This window comes from Psittacula echo (genome assembly GCF_963264785.1).
Source record: "Psittacula echo genome assembly, chromosome: 3".
Taxonomy (NCBI): domain Eukaryota; kingdom Metazoa; phylum Chordata; class Aves; order Psittaciformes; family Psittacidae; genus Psittacula; species Psittacula echo.
Genome location: NC_137736.1, coordinates 34644166 through 34660147, shown reverse-complemented (window position 1 = coordinate 34660147; position 15982 = coordinate 34644166). Strand labels below are relative to the sequence as shown.

Below are 15982 nucleotides of genomic sequence, written 5' to 3'. Positions count from 1 at the left end.
ATCGTGATACTTTAACTCAACACGTGTTTCCCATGTAGTTGGTCATGTGGATTTTAATAACTTTCATGTGAGGTTGATCTGCTTGTATTTTGCATTTATCCCTGGATTATTCTTTGTCAGTTCTCAAGCCTCCTGCCAATTTAAGTTAAAAGAAACCCCTCAAAAGAGCCAACCAAAGCATTCCATTAAATTTATTTGATCCTTTAAAAATTATTTCACATATTGTATATTGAATCTCTTTCTAGTGCTTCTCTTCTCTGTTGGGAGTTGGTCTGGGTCTCTTTTCTGCTCTTAAAATTGATGTCTTCTATCACTCCTGATGGTGTTGTCTGAATCCTGTGAAAGTTAATGTCATCTTACAGTTCATGGTGGTCAGCTGGCATCAACCAGCTTCTGAGGAGATTTGGGGAGCCCTGTTTGAGTTGATTCTCAGTTGGTGAAAAGCTGTCTTAATAATTTCGAAAGCTGTTACCTCAAAATTCCACTGTGAGGGGTATTAGTTGGATAAAAATAGTGAGATGCCGGCATCCCTTGCCCTAATTGGAGCTGGCTGCCAAGGTTAGCTGAAGGTCAGCCAATTATCTTTAATTCCCAGCTGTAGTATGACATCCCAGTATGTAGTATGACTCCATGCTACCACACTGGGGAACACACCAGAGCCAGGGTGCATCAGACCTTTACAAATGTAAAACTGTACCTGCAAAAGATCATGATTTTAAATGATACTATATTGTTATTAGCATCTGCCAGTGGTGAGCGCAAAAAGCAGACTAGCAAACAAAAAAGCAATTTGAGAGGATGCAAGTGGGGATTGCTCTTCTGAAGAGGACAGATGCACAATTCACTATGCATGATGACTTATAAATCTAGCTGTTCACTCCTACTCTGTCGTTCGGTAATGTAACGGCAAATGTAAGAAAACGTAAACATACAAGTGCACAGCTGTGTATGCTGTGATATTATTGAAGGAATATATGCACTCAGACATACTTTAGTACATTAACTAAATTTGTATGTGATCCCTAATTGCAACTGTAACACATTATCTAGCAAATGGCATAGCACAAGGGATGACAAGACTAAGTAGGAGCTAATACATTGCCATGTACGCTGGGATGCCTTGTTTTGACCCCACAGCATGTATCTTGTGCCAATGGGAGAGAGATTGCTCAGACACACTGGGGTGAAGCATCCCTAGGCTGGGGTCACTGTGATCATGGTTCCTGCAGATCCATGGTTGTTTGGGAATAGGGAGCCATAGCTCATTCCTCAGCAGCTCCCAATGGGGTCCCTTTTGATGGCCAGCTACTAAGGACCATTCTCTTCCCAGTCTAACAGTAAGAAGTGACTCATAGCCACCCCTGGTTGAACCTAGCTACATACGTACTAGCCACATACACAGCCATACTGAACCTAGCCACATCTAGCTGCTTTGAGACCCAAGCCCTTAAGGTACAAATAATAATAGACAGAATTCTGTGCAAGAAGAAGGAGGTTTTGTGCAGCTGGAGGAGGAAGACCCAGCTCAAGGCAACCAAGAAGTGCTGTGACAGGTAGCTGCCATCTCGATAGGACACAAGGAATGCTGAGCAGAGTAAATTAGGGTCCTGGTTCAGTGAAAGCAGCTATGCAGTGTGAGCTAAGAGCAAGCAAGCTTGGGTAGCGGCACTACCTGCTGCTGAGCACTGCACCCATTTTTACCACAGATTTCCAGCACCATGGTCGATGCTGGTGTCTGGCTGTTGGCAGCTGTCCTGTCTCACTACAGTTCTTGGTGAAGACTACACGCCTCATCTGGAGACAGCTCCACTGGGCAGACATGGCACTCCCCATTCCTGTTCTTCTTGTTAGCAGATTGATGTTTATACTACAAAATATAGATTATAAGGTGACAAGATCTGGGACAGGAATGAGTCATGGCTGTTGCTGGGACACTTTCATACTTCCTTATGTGTGTGGCAGCAACTGGGCAAACATGAAGTTGCCATAGCTTCTGTTTTGGCTTTAATTCCCTATTTGCCTTTGCGTCACTATGCTTGTAAGTGCAGCTCTCCCAGCTCCCTACAACAGTTGAGGAAAAGTAGAGGCACATGCATGAGCACAAGTTATTCACATCACTCCCAGCACAAATCAGCATACATGCTTTCCTATTTGCTGCCAAACTGAACTCTGATTTTTCTAATGAGATTTCCTCACACATCTGAACAAGAAATGATGCAAGTCACAGGGCAAACTGCAATCCATCCTACTGGAATAAATCTGAAGCAGATATGAGGTTAATACTTTTACTCTGCATTTATACTAGAATGACAGCTGAATTTGGCCTTAGATTTAATAGGAATGTATTAACACTGTGCCTTCTGACATATCTGCATAGCAGAATTTATGAAAGTGAGTGGTTATAAAGCCTAATTCTTTTAGCAAATCTCCTATTGTCCTCAGTAGGAAATAGCTTTGATTAAAGGTCAGAGAATTTGACCCCGAATGAAGAAAATGAGAGAGGCTGTCAAGATAGCATATTTACATTTGCTGAGAAAAACCTGCTTCACCCACACTTTGAACAACACAGTATATCCCTCTTCAGCAACCTTTCCAGAAGTATTCATCATCTCTCAGTGATGATTTGTTTGTCCTAATGGTGCATTTCAGTGACACAGGGGGCAGACTTTCCAGCCGAGACTCTGTGCCGTACAAAATGCAATCTTTTCTGCTGTTATTTTAATTACAGCAAAACCAAGATTCATAATCACAGTAAGCCCTTGAACTAGAGAGTAAATTCCCAGCTTCTTGTTGAATTTGAAATGAATGTTTTATAGTAACATGAGATCATAAAATTAGGAGAGCTGCTACTTATTTATTTGATATTTTCCCAGAATATGTTGGAGATGATTTGAGTGTTAGCTGGTTCCCAACTGAATTCCACACTATACAAAAGTTCTTTTCCCATTATCTGTCTCCCAGTAAATCTGGATAAAGAATTCCCATTCCTTCTGTAGAGTGAAAAATAACTCTCTGCTACAAGACCTTTTTGTCTATTCCCATGGCCTGAGCTGTTTTAACTAATGGATGGCTATAGATCTTCAAATGTTAAATTAAAGCCACTGTCCGAAATGGTTATTGGGTTCCTTACCTCTCCACTTCTAAGCCCAGAAGGTAACTCAATCCTGCGGAAACATCGCATAAAGGTTTGGAACCAGATGCTTACTTCTTTGGTTAGGTCCAAACCAGAACTTACCTGCTGCTTCTGGCTGCCATTTCCTCCCTCATCTTTTTAATGTCGCTCTTGCATTTCTCAATCTCCACTACTTTCAGGCCTTCCACTGTCAACAGAGGAAAACAACAGAGGTGTTACCATGGCGAAAGTCGAAGGATCTCGTTTCACAATTGTGCAAAATTTCAAAGAGCTTTAACATGGGGTTATCCAGTGAGCCAGCAAGCTCTTACAGCCTGCCTTGGTTCTCACATAGGCAGGTGCTGCCAGAGCGATGTATCTTGAAAGCCCATAGGAATTATCCACTGCTGATTTTCAATAATAGCTACAGTATTTTAATTCAGAGTGGCTATAACGTCTCAGCTCTTCCACCACTGTTAGCAGCAGTCAGCTGTCCTGGTGCCTTCACGTCTCTGCTGTAGAACACGAATCAAAGGAAATCCTGAGCAAAAAAAAAATCCCCTCCAGCGATGGGATGATAAGTGCAGCTAGGCAAACACATCCCGGTAGGATTAGAATTCCCATTAAGATAAAAGGTTTTAATTTAAGGTTCATGCAGAGCGTTAAGGAGCTCTGAAAGGCACTGCTAGATACAGATAAACCAAAGTGAGAATGTGGGAGAAAAAGAAAAATGTTGAAAAGTTTTGCTCTAAGGATTGATTTAATTTATTTTTTTTAGGTATTGAAGATCTGTCACTTCTTTTTGCCAATCAATTTTGCAATCAAAGCTTATTTCTGCATGCAGCATAAAAAATCCTATGTTTCCTTTCTGTGTGCAATTATGAGAGCCACAAGGCAAAAAGTTTGATTGCCTGTTTATGCAGCAATGCACTTCACATAGCCGTGAGAACCTAATGCGGTGCAAGTATGAGAATATTCTCCCTTTTCTTTCCCTCTCATTTAACTGTCAGTGTGCTCAAGGACATAATACAGCACCATTTATTAAGTACATGTCATTCATATGCAATCATTTCACAGCTCATTTGTTTACTTATTGTTTGCTTGGACAAGCTGTGGTTTCAGGGAGCTCCAGGGAACGTGCAATTGTACAACCAGTATTCAATAACCTTCTTAAAAAGTAATACTCAAAATCACATTTATCTGGAGGGTACCATGTAAGTGATAAAAAACTGCCTCGGAGGGCACAACTCTGTAGATAAGCAGAGACCTCAGCTTCATTTTCCTTATGCTAGTAACGACAAAGATTGCTATTAGAAATGGGAAAGAGGAAAAACAGAGAGGTGTATGAACAAGTCCAAAATGCCAATTATTAAGGAAAGGAAAGGGGGAAAGGGAAAGGGTGTTTTTTTATGCTTGATTACAGGGATATCCTCCACTTAAAAATCCAATTTCCAGATTACTGTGGGTTTTTTTTGTCTAGCATTGTTAACAAGCAATTCCTTTGGATGATTACAGTGTGATGATATGGGCAGGATGTTGTCCTGCTTAGTCAGTATCTTCATTCTGGGTATCTGGCTGCACTTTTTTGGGTGCTCTGTTCAACTGCTGATGATCAGCTGCAGCCGACCTGCAGGACTGGGCTGCTACGTTCCATCCCGGTGCATTAAGCTGGGAGAAGTTCATGCATAGCCCATATGCCAAGCTGTCTAAATGGTGGCTGGTGCTCATTTGAAGCAGTGGGAGCAAAGCAAAGTTATCAGACTGAGGGTAGTGGGGCAGGCAGCTGCAGACGGAAGAGAGGAGCTGTGGTGCAAAATGGCAGCCCTGAGCATTTTTTCATATTGCATCTCTTCAGTTTTCTTCCGAAACCTCTCCAGGGGGAGAAGAGAATTTACATAACTATTTTCTTAAGGTAGATGTGAGACGCTTACAAATTGTCAAGGGTTTTTTGCCAGCTTCCTTATTCACGTGTGGGCTGCTGCGCAAACACTGGAGCAGAGTAAAGCATTCCTAGTGCTTGCCCTGTGTACAAGTGTTTTCCAAGAGGAAGTCACAAGCTTTAGATGGGATTTAAAAATCAGTTAAAAGATTCGGCTCCTTGAAAACATGTCTCTGTGATATGGTCTCTAATCAGTAATGGGAAGGAAGCTGAGAACATTTTATGTGAGGTGCAGATGCAGCTCTGTCATGAGCAGTTATCCCCACACACACATCCCCTCTGGGGAAGAAATCCTGGAGATCACATGTGAAAGTGGTAGAAAAGGGTTCTCTGAAGGAGGCAGGAGAAAAGGCAAAACAAAAGCACAATTCTTTTCACATTTGGCTCACAAATGATGAATGGCCTTGTCATGTGCACTGATTAAGGGCCCATTATATTATTCTGCAGCAAGAAATACCTCTGAAAAAACCGTGTGCTGTCTAAAGAAATCCTTGGGCTGAATCCAGCACTGGAACATGGCTCTTACAGCAACCTCTGGGAGCCCAGCTCGAGCAGGGAGGTTGGACACCCCTTTTCTCTCACAGTTTTTCTTTTTAAGCACAAAAGCCTGGAATTATTTCAAAATGTTGCAGATCTGGCTCTGTCACAGATCCTGGAAGTCCAATTTCGAGCAGATGGGTGCACTTGTAGACAGGCAACCCAGGGAGCTCCTTCCCACAGGCTGAGGCTGCCGGAGATGGGATTGTGAAGCGCTCAGGCAGAATGGCAGCAGATTGCTACATCAGCTGCTATTTCCATCAGTGGAGAGACCCACTTACAGAAAGAAGCCTTGTCTGGGGTCCAGAGAATTCAGTTCACCTGCATGGCACCGCAGTGCTGGGTAGGCTGCCTTCCCTCAACAGCAATGAAGCGCTGGAGAGAGCAAGCAAACAACTCCTCCCCACCGGCAGCAACGTGCAAATCTCTGTTATCTCCCTCCACTTCTGCTGGCTGCCGACGCCGAAAGGCAGCCTGTGCGCAGGGTGCAGCCAGGGATCCCAGGGGGGACAGTGGCTGGGATAGTTGCTTGCCTGCGGGATAGGAAGTCCCACAGGAACACTTGCCTCGTTTGCCTTAGTCCATGGCACTTAGCCCTAAGGACAGGAGCTGCTCGGAAGCTTCACAGAAAATGCAGTGACTGAGCTAATTTCTCTCCTTTTTTCCTGTATTTATTTTTTTCTTTTGAACAAAAGAATAAATCAGTGGAGCTTTAGGACAACGAGCAGCTATGCAGACAGGGAGGAATTGCCACTCAATCTTGCAGAGGTCTGTGTTGTGGTAGGTGTGTTGCAGGTAGGGCTCCCACTCCACGGGAGCCTACAGCAAGGGTGGCCTCAGAAGAGGCTCCCCTGCAGTTGCTCTTTGCATAAGGACATATTTCCCTCTCCCTGCTGACAAAGGCATCAGTCTCACTGAGCAGCTGCAGGATCAAGGTAGCTTCTGGTCAGGGGAAGTTTCAAGAAAACAACTTCTTCCACAAACCAGAACCCTTTTTTCCCCCAGCCACCTCTAGTGAGAAAAGCGCTTTCTGCAGCTGTAGTGCCAGGGAAAACTGCCTGCTCCTGACTTAAATACTATGTATCAGCAAGGATGCGGCCTCTGGTGTCAAAGCAGTGCTGGGTGACCTTTTATTCATATCTGTCCCCTGCCTTTCCATGACATGTGTTCTGAATAACATACTGAAAAACAAGTCAGATGTTAAATGACGGGAGGAGAGGGGGAGGAAGTCCCAAAACGCAGAAAAGGAGCTCTTTGACCAGATGAATTAAAACTGATTGTGCACAGTAACCAAATATTGTTGTGCTACATGTAACACACTGAACAAGTGAGGAAATTGATGCTGCCTAGTAGTCTGCAGGCAATATGGTCAGGGAAGGGTAACCCCCCATGCTTGCAGCCCAGAAATCACTGCCTCTCGAAACAACAAGATGAACCACGAGACAAGTGTAGGTTTAGATATTAGGAAGAAATCCCTTACTGTGAGAGTGGTAAGGCACTGGAACAGGTTGCCCAAAGAAGTTGTTGCTGCCCCATCCCTGGCAGTGTTCAAGGCCAGGCTGGAGCAATCTAGTCTAGTGGAAGGTGTCCCTGCCCTTAGCAGGAAGTTGGAACTGGATGAGCTTTCAGGTCCCCTCAAACCCAAACCATTCTGTGATTCCATGATTCTGCAAGGAGAAATCTCTCTGCACGACAAGCTTGATCTTGTCAGAAACATGTGTGCAAGTATCTGACTTAAAGCAGAAGGAAGGCAGCTGCATTACCCTCTGCAATTAACTACAAGATACAGCAGTGAGTACCAGGTCCCGAGTATGTTAAGGAGACAGGGTTTTGCAGGGACTTCCTATGCAGAGGCATGGGAGGGTCAGTGCTGGGTGCAGGGGAGGTGATAGGGATATGGGACATGGAGAGGATATGTGAGGGGAGGCAAGGGGACTTGGAAATAGCAGACAGGGAATTGGGTGTTGGAGACCCTCTGCCGTGGGGTAGTAGGAGGATGTGTTCCTGGTCCCAAAGCTTGGTGGAGGGCTAAATGGCCCCTCATAGGGGAGGCCAGGAGGCAGTCCGGATGCCTGCAATACCAGACATTCCTCCCTGCCCTCATCCCCTGGTGGGTGCCAGCATGGGCTCTCACCTTCCCCACATCTCACCTCAGGCTGGCCTCCAGCCTTTGAGGGCCAAGGCCAAACAAATTATGAGCCACTGGAGAAAGCGGAGGGGCTGCAAGGAGTGGGGCAGAGAGGGAGTACAACGAGAGCAGCAAGGCAGGGGGTTTCTGAGGCACCGGTTCCCACTGTGATACGAATAAAGGGACACTCACATTCAACCTTTTTCTCCAGCATTGCCAAGTGATTAGCTACTTCCGTTTTCAGCTCATTGATTTTAAAAACCCTGAAAAGAAAACCCTCATGTATTAATGTTATACATTTAGTGCCGTACCTACCCTAGGTACAAAGGAGTTTTGCTAGAAATGCCTATATTTTTCAGAGGATTGATCTTTTTGGCTACACTTGCTGTAAGGAATGGAAAATTTTCCATGGAAATACTAAAATTTGGTCTGAAAATACCTTTTTTTCCCCCCAGAAAAATTAACAAGAACTGCTTTTGTCATGGCCCTCGCCGTGGGAATGTACTGTGGCTCTGCAACACTTCATCACCCCCTCTCTCAGCAGTGACTTGTTATTGTACCCCCCAGGGAAGCAAAGTTAAATTGATAATGCTTTGCCTAACAAACAGCAGCATTTTGGTCTCTGCACACTCTGAAACCCTCCTCCTTCGGAGTTATGCTGGGGATTTGCAGAGCTGTGGTGGGATAGATCCGTCTTATGGAAACCAGCTGGAATAAAATAAGCAGCTCTACAGATGTTGAGAAATCCTCTCGGAGGAGAGACACATTTGAATGAGATAGGGAAAAACGAACAAATCAGATGATTTGACTGTTCAACAAAGAATTTCTTTTGCTTCCTAAAAGGGCAGGAGCACAGTAAAAACATTTATATTTATTACTTGATCTCTTTTTAAGATCAAAGATAATTGCCAAAACTGCTTTTGGCTTAAGCAACTGTATTGCTAACAGCAGGAAATAATGTGTGTACCGGGCCTGAATTTGGCAGGATGAGTGGAATTTGAAAGAGATCCTAAATGCCCCTCTGCCTCCTGTGAAAATTTAACTTCAGGCTGATAAAAGCAGTAACATTTTAAATCAGCAATAATGTTCAGCTTCTTACCTCGAGAACTGCTCAGCAATCTGTCCCAATAAATTCTGGAACAATTCTTCTTTCTCTGATAAAAATAGGAGGGAGACATGACAGAAAATGACAAAGGAAAGAAGACCTCAACCCCCCTGCAAAGTGGCATCCCCAGACTTTCAGCTCTGATGGTGGGGAATTTAGCTAAAATGTTGTTCTGGTCCTTTGAACAAGTGACAGCAGTTGGGAACGATTCCTCATCTCATGCCTTCCTATGCCTGCAGATTGCAGTCAAGGTTTATCAGAAGTGTCTTGGAGGGTGCTGGGTCTCTGAGGGGTGGCTTGTTTTAAGGCAGCACTCTCTAGAAATGAGACCCTTTTTGAATGTCTTGGGTGGGACACCCAAAATCACCCCCTGCTTTCGAAAGGTCTTGCTCATAAGGACTGCCTCTACAACATTAGCAACAGAGTGCCCATGAATAAAGCAACAACTTTTGAACACAATAAATGCCAGCTTGCCTTTTGGATTTACACTTGGACATTATCCTGGAGACAGTATTTTTGATGCAAATCCGCAAGGATCATACTGCGATGCAGAAGCTTCAGACAGACGTGACTGTTCTAGCAGGACAAGGTCCGCCCTTCCTGGTTCGTGGGACGGACACAGCAGGGCACAAGTTTCCCAACCCCTTTTCCCTGAGAACATAACTTGGACAGTGTCGCTGCGGGGATCCTGTCCGGATCCCATTGCTGCCTGAGCAGCTGTGGCAGTGGCTGCGCTGGGAGTGCTCTCACCAGTAGCTCCTCGCCTCCTGCTCCTTTCTCCAGTGCTTGGGAAAGTCAGCCTGGTGAAGCCCCAGCCCCTTCCCAAGACCATCACGGAACTGCAATCTCTCATAGAGGGAAAAGCAAACAAGTACTTAAAGAAAGATCCTAGATTTTGAGGGACAGTACATTTCAGGAACAAAGAAAAAGTACGACAGCAAAGTTCCCCATCTCAGTCTGTCCACACTGTATTCACCATGTGGACAAGGGAAAGCATAAATTACCATTGCAGAGCTGTGAGCTGCTGTTTTAAGATTGCTCCCACTTTTCCCCTTTTCCCCACTAACTAGTTCAAACTGCACTATGCTGCAGTTGTTCTCATGCCTGCAATGTGGATGTACTCCTGGTTTCTCATGCTTAAGGAGCAGAAACATTACATGCTGTCATATACATACTGCAGATTACAGAACACCCATTTATACCCTACGTAGAAATACATTTATACATCCTAGGTAGAAATACCCTGATGGAATTTCTTCCTGCACTTGTGTGAGGGGGTACAATGTCCCATGAGTGCTAACCCAGGCACAACACATCAGAAAGAAATGCAACCTGGCATTTACAACATATTTCTAAATAATAGCTCTTGGTACCTGTTGAAAGGATTTGCAGTTCCTCAGGCATCAGAGATGTCAGAAATACTCGTCAAGAGCATTCACTTTGCTGGTCAAAACAATTTGTCTGTTATCCCTGTATCTCTAAACTGGAGCAAGCACTCTGTGCTCTGAAAGTCTCTGATCTAATTCCCTCTCTTGTTTTTGTCCTTTTGCTGTGATCCCGCTCCCAGCGGAGTGGCCAGCAAAGCAAATGAAGAGATCAGTTCTTTTCACAGAGACCCGTTTTCAGTTTTCTCACAAAACCCATGTGCTGAAACAAAGCAAATGCCGTGTCCTATTTAAGACAGGAGGAAAGCTTACCGTATGCAGCACCTGGGGTGGTACCTGAGTCCAACAGTGAAAACAAGCACAGAAACCCGTGTCCTCTCACTTCGATGCTGCTCTGCTCTCTGACAGTGGCTGCAGCGCACCAGAGACTGACAAGTTCCCTATAAACACTGTTCCAGTAAAAAACCCCCTCTTACTTTCACTCCCTCCCCCTGTCAAAACTCACTTGGAGCACTAGGACATTCTCATCCAGGGAACAGTCAGCTGCAATCTGATGTTTATAGATGTAATAAAAGACTTTCAAAATGAAGATGTATGTTTTTATAACCCTAGGGTGCAGTAAAGATATATGACTAAGAGTGGCAGTTCATCTCATCTTAAAGAGACATAGATCCATTTCTCTGCCCTGTTCTTTTTCGAAGGGGAGACCTTTGCTAACCCCTGAGTCTGAAGAAAATGAGATATTGCTCCAGTATCCTTTGGTCTTGCTTCTCCAGCCCTTTGTTAAACAGGAGGGATAGGTGTCCTTTTACTCCCTTCATTGCCCTCTGTCTTCTGGGTGTTTTATAACTCTGGGGAGGGCTGATACCTTAGGTGCACGCAGATACCTTTTCCTTCAGTTTCTTCATTCATTTTGCTGTGATTCCTTCTGCAAAAGGAAACCCTACTGCACATAGCTGCAATCTCTTCACCTTGCTGAGGGTTGCCAGCTCCTTCCTGCAGCAACCCAAAAGCCAACACCAGCCCTCTTCTCAGCTCATCCGCCACTGGCACCACGAATGTGCAATGTTTGCAGATGCAGGTGCTCAGCAAGTCAGATTTTTGCACAATACTTGGAGTGTTTCAGAGTACAAACAAATATTAGAACCCCCCTCCAGAAGATGCTTCGATAGAGCAACGCCGGGCGGATCACACGTCAGCCCAGGGCTTCCCACAGCCCATTCCCCTGCTCGCAGTGAGCACTTCGAGGCTTCCTTGAGTGAGGACTTCTGCTCCTTGCCTGCTGGTGCCTGCCAAGCTCTGCAGGGAGCTTGGCTGAGGCATCACAGAGGAAGGAGCCATCTTGCTGTCCCTGTGGTAGCCCCTTTGCCATCAGGTTTGGGCAGAAAGCAGGGATGGGGGAACGTGTCAGCAGCACCTTTTCCTGCGACTCCTGCTGTGGCCGGACCGGAAGGCTGGCAGCGAGCACCACCTTCCCTGTCAGATGGGGACCAGGTACACGCTGGGGCAGCTCAGGTTATGTGTGCACTGATACAGATGGCTTATAACCCACTGGCATGCACCCTGCTCGGCGGTGACTCTTTCTCTCCTGTCTTATCTGCTGGGATCACAGCCAGGGAACCACCTCCATCCTCCCACCTTTCTCAGCTCTCCTTGCCATCCTGCCAGCCTCAGTGGGGTGCAGCAGCGAGCGCGTGTGGTTGTGAAGGTGGGTTGGTTTCCCCCATCTTTTCTGCTGTGGCTAAACAAGGTTGGGAGGACATTAGTGTCTGCTTTTCCCTGCCAGCATCAGACTGGAGAGTTTCTGACACATGGTCTGTTTCTCATGTGTGCTTGTTCCTCTGGCCCAAGCCCCTGTCTGTATTTCACTTTCTGTGGTTTGTTTGGATGTGGACAGTCGGGAATTAAAAAACACCCAGGTGGACAAAAGCCTCAGGAAGGGGCATGATTCAAGCTCAAGCCAGCATCTATGAATCACGTCATATCAAGCACCAAGTTTGCTTGTCAGCTCAAGCTAAATTGGGCTCTTGCATGCAAGCCCCTGTTCAGGTGAGTAATCCTGAAGCAATTTGCCCCGTCCTGATGCACACATCCATGTGGGATGCATGTAAGGAGCAGAAGGTGGGAGGGGTATTTTTCTCTCACAGTTTCTGCCTCTTAATTCTTGCCTAAACTAAAAGTATGAATATGCTTAAAAAAGGAGAAGAGAGATCCCAGAATAAGAAGTTTTAGTCACAGTGACGAGCTTCTGTCACTTTAGCAAGAGCAATTTGCACAAGATATTGTGTCTTTAATCCTTTGGGAGAAAAAGCAGACCCTGCAGATCTCTGGTTCAGTCATTGGTGGGCTCAGTGGTGGAAAGGCAGGGAAAGCATCAATTCAGACATGGGCCTTCTAGCAGGCAGTTACAAGGGTCTTGCTGGAGCTAGGTGTCTCATTATAAGCCAGTATCCCTTGGGAGAGACCCTGGGCTTTCCTCAGTGCAAGTGCTAGATATCTCATTAGCTGAAAAAGCAAATAATTGAAAGGCAAGCGAAGTGTGAGGCAAAGATGGTGCCTGCAGCTCCAGCCTGGCCAGGTGTCTCCAGGCATGGAGGCTGCTAAGCAAGCAGTGGCAGGTGGCGAGCTCTCTCCACTTGCTGACTTCCATCCCAACCAAGCACTGTTCTCTTCAGGTTTCCTCCACCATTTCCCCAGGGGGTGAGAGGATGCTTGTGTTGAAGGACCCACAGAACAAGCTGGAGACAGATGCAGACAGAATTGGGGCTAAGCTCAGCACATCCTGTGCTTTTTCATGTCACACCTCTGGTGAGATGTTTAAGGGCTTGTTCAGCCACCTGTGTTCTTTGCTGCCCTGACTTTGGAGCAGTAGGAAAGCCCCTGTGAATGTTTCTCCCATGTTTAGGACTGCAGTGGATCAGGCTATCCTGAGTTTCACAACAGCTCCTTTCTCTGCTCTATTAGAAATGTAACAGACTTCATTTTGACCTCTCAGGAGTGTGTTCCTAGTAGGATTTGTTCATTTAGCTGGCATCTCCAGCAACACCACCAGTTCAGAGTGCCTGAACCCTACTAATTGCAGCCCCACACAGCCATCAGTTCGTGAGTTTTGAGCCTGTTCCTCCACAAGGACGCAGACCAGAGCCTTTCTAGGAAGGAGAAGATGCCCATTCAATAGGCTTGGGAGTTTAAATGCTCCAGAGAGAAGGAAAGGTTTTTCATTGGGTGTTTGGTGCTCTGCTCGAATAGCCACACGCCTTCTGGTCTGAGGCCATGGTAGGAAGGACAGCACATGATGCAATAGCCCCACAGGCCCAGAGCCAGCCAGCTCAGCCCCTGCCTTTGCCTTGCAGACAGCTGACCCTGTGGTGATACGGCAATGGATGCTGCATCCAATGGATGCTCGGTGGGATAATAAGTTTTTTCATTCCAACCCTCTCCCATGACTATGGTCAGGGAATGAAGAGCAGTTTCTTAGCAGGACTCTGGTGGATATCTCCTCTGATGGATAAAAGCCACTGCTTATATTTTCCTCCCGAAGGATCATATTTTCCAGTCCCACCTTTTACAGTCTTTCTTCCACTGAAGCATGCGTCATTCTTTTCCAGCTGCCTGGGAGACTGCTGAAAAGAGGTGCATTACCTCCCACTGCTGTGAAAATTGGGGTGACCCCATTTTTGGCATGTACTTGGACAAGTTGCTTTGGGAAGCAGAGTCACGCAGGCAGAGTTGTTTAAGAAGGGAAGACTGGAACAGAGCTGGGTTTCTTTCTTTTAATGAATAGGAACAATTTCCCACTCTGTTTATTCTTCCCACTCTCAGCAAAACGTCAGAAATGCTTAAGATTAATGACAACCCATGTGAAAGAGAAACAGATACCAAGGAACATTAGTTCCATCACACTCAGTTCAACCTTCCTCCTCTTTCCATTGCAGCCTCTGTCTTATGCTTTGGCAGCCTACCACCAGAATTTTTCTTGCCCTTTTTAGCTTAGGCCTTTGGAAATCCTCGCTTTATAAAATGCAGGGAGGAAAGAGAGACCTTGCTGACTCAGTGAGCTGTGCTCTGCACAAAGCAGAGCCATGTGCTGTCAGCTGGAGTGAAAAATGAGGGCCCTGTGAGAGTGTGTAAAGTCATACAGGGGCTTACAAAAATATACGGTTAGCTTCATGTCAGGGGGAAAAAAGGTAGATACTCTTGAAAGGCCTTCAGTCAACCTCCCAGCTGGTATAACACAGTCGCATTCCGCAGCAGAGCCTCGCCAGCCCTGTTCACTGGTCTTTCTCTGTGTTGGGGCAAATGGCTATTGGTTACCCATGCCAGATGGTACACAGAGAGATATGCTCCAGTTAGACCTCATCTTTTCTGATCTGGTAAAGCAAATAAAGTACTCCTGGACCAGAAGAGTGATGCTGTTCCAGCAGACTTTGTTAAAACAGGGAAATAGTTTAGGAGACAGCTTCTTTTCCCTTCACAATCACGTGTGTCTCTTGGCTTTGACTACCTCCTTCTGGCAGCAATGGCAACCACTGACATGAGACCTGTTTATGGCTTGTAACAAATCTTACTGTGATAAAGTTCTTCCCTGTTTCCCAAGCTTCTTTGTTGTTTTCGCTCTCCATTCTCCTTTGCTCTCTGCATGTACAAGCTCCCCATTGTTGTTTCTCTGCCCACCCCTCATCCTCCTACGCTGCCTTGCTGTGCCCTTTTCCTACACACGTTCCTGCTGCAGCCGATGTGAGTGCCTCAGAGAGTGCCTTCAGTTCCCTGTGCCTCCCCATCTGAAAAAAACCAGTGCTGTGAGACACTGTGTTTTCTCTTGAGTAACACAAGAGCCTAAGCAAGAAGGGGAGATGGGACCTGCAATTAGCTTGAGCCAGAAGAGGAGGGGAGACCAGCAAAACTGCCTTGCTGCTATCGCAAGAGCCTTACCCGTCCTTCAAACTACTTTTTCCAGCCCCCAGACTTTCCGGCTCCCTCCTGTTTCTTCTGTGCACTCTGTGTTTCCAAGATAATCTTAACCTCTTGCCTTTTGTCTCTCCTATCTTCCAATTTTACCGCTCTAAACTGTGTCCCCAGCTGATGTCTCCTCGCCTCCTGCAGCCCTTACCTCAGTGGCCAACCTCTCCCTATAGCTCCACAATGTATAGGTTAGGGCTCTTGCTCAGGCAAGAGAGGGTGGCGGGAGATGCTGCAGATGCACAGATGAGAGAGACGGCGAGCCAGATGCTCTACAGGAATTGCCACAACCAAATGCTGTGCTCCAGTGTCTGAGAGCTACTGCCCTGATCATGAGACTGGCAGGCGAAGAGAAATGGTAGGAGTGCCACTCTTGCCTGTGCTATGAGCTGGGCAACGTGTTCCAGACATGTTCTTTCATCCAGGCCTTCCTTAATCCTGTCAGGTGTATTTAAATATTTATGACACTTAGAACTACCATGCCTACAGCAGACATTATGCTCTCTCGTCAGCAATTTGGAAATACCATCGGGTTCAAATCTTGTGCTTGGCTTCTCAGCATAGCTTTGCCGAAAGACGGACAAGTTTAACAAAACACTGCAGGACAGGCTTTCAGACATTGTCTGTTGCCTGAAAAACCCCACTCTTCCATAAGAGACTTCCCCCAGGACATCAGTGGTGCTGAGTTAGATCAGAGCTAAGCACTGGGAAAGTCCCTCCATTCAACCTCACTCTCATATATGTTGAAATCTGGAGACATTTTATTTAGCTGTCCTCCAGAACACTGTGATCAAACACTTCTTACTCCGCTGCAGCA

At 46.0% G+C, this 15982-nt stretch overlaps 1 protein-coding gene across 3 annotated transcripts in view; it reads right to left on the bottom strand.

Annotated features, from left to right (window-relative positions):
- Positions 1-15982, bottom strand: part of PDE9A (phosphodiesterase 9A) — a gene marked incomplete at both ends in the record, with an annotated part of 48536 nt that overhangs the window by 17237 nt on the left and 15317 nt on the right. For 2 of the 3 annotated variants that reach the window (XM_080612739.1, XM_080612740.1), the window contains 3 exons: positions 3236-3320; positions 7909-7979; positions 8816-8870. In XM_080612739.1, coding sequence (XP_080468865.1) covers positions 3236-3320; positions 7909-7979; positions 8816-8870 — 211 coding nt within the window. The remainder of the gene's footprint in view (positions 1-3235; positions 3321-7908; positions 7980-8815; positions 8871-15982) is intronic. The other variant, XM_080612741.1, reaches the window with a different exon arrangement.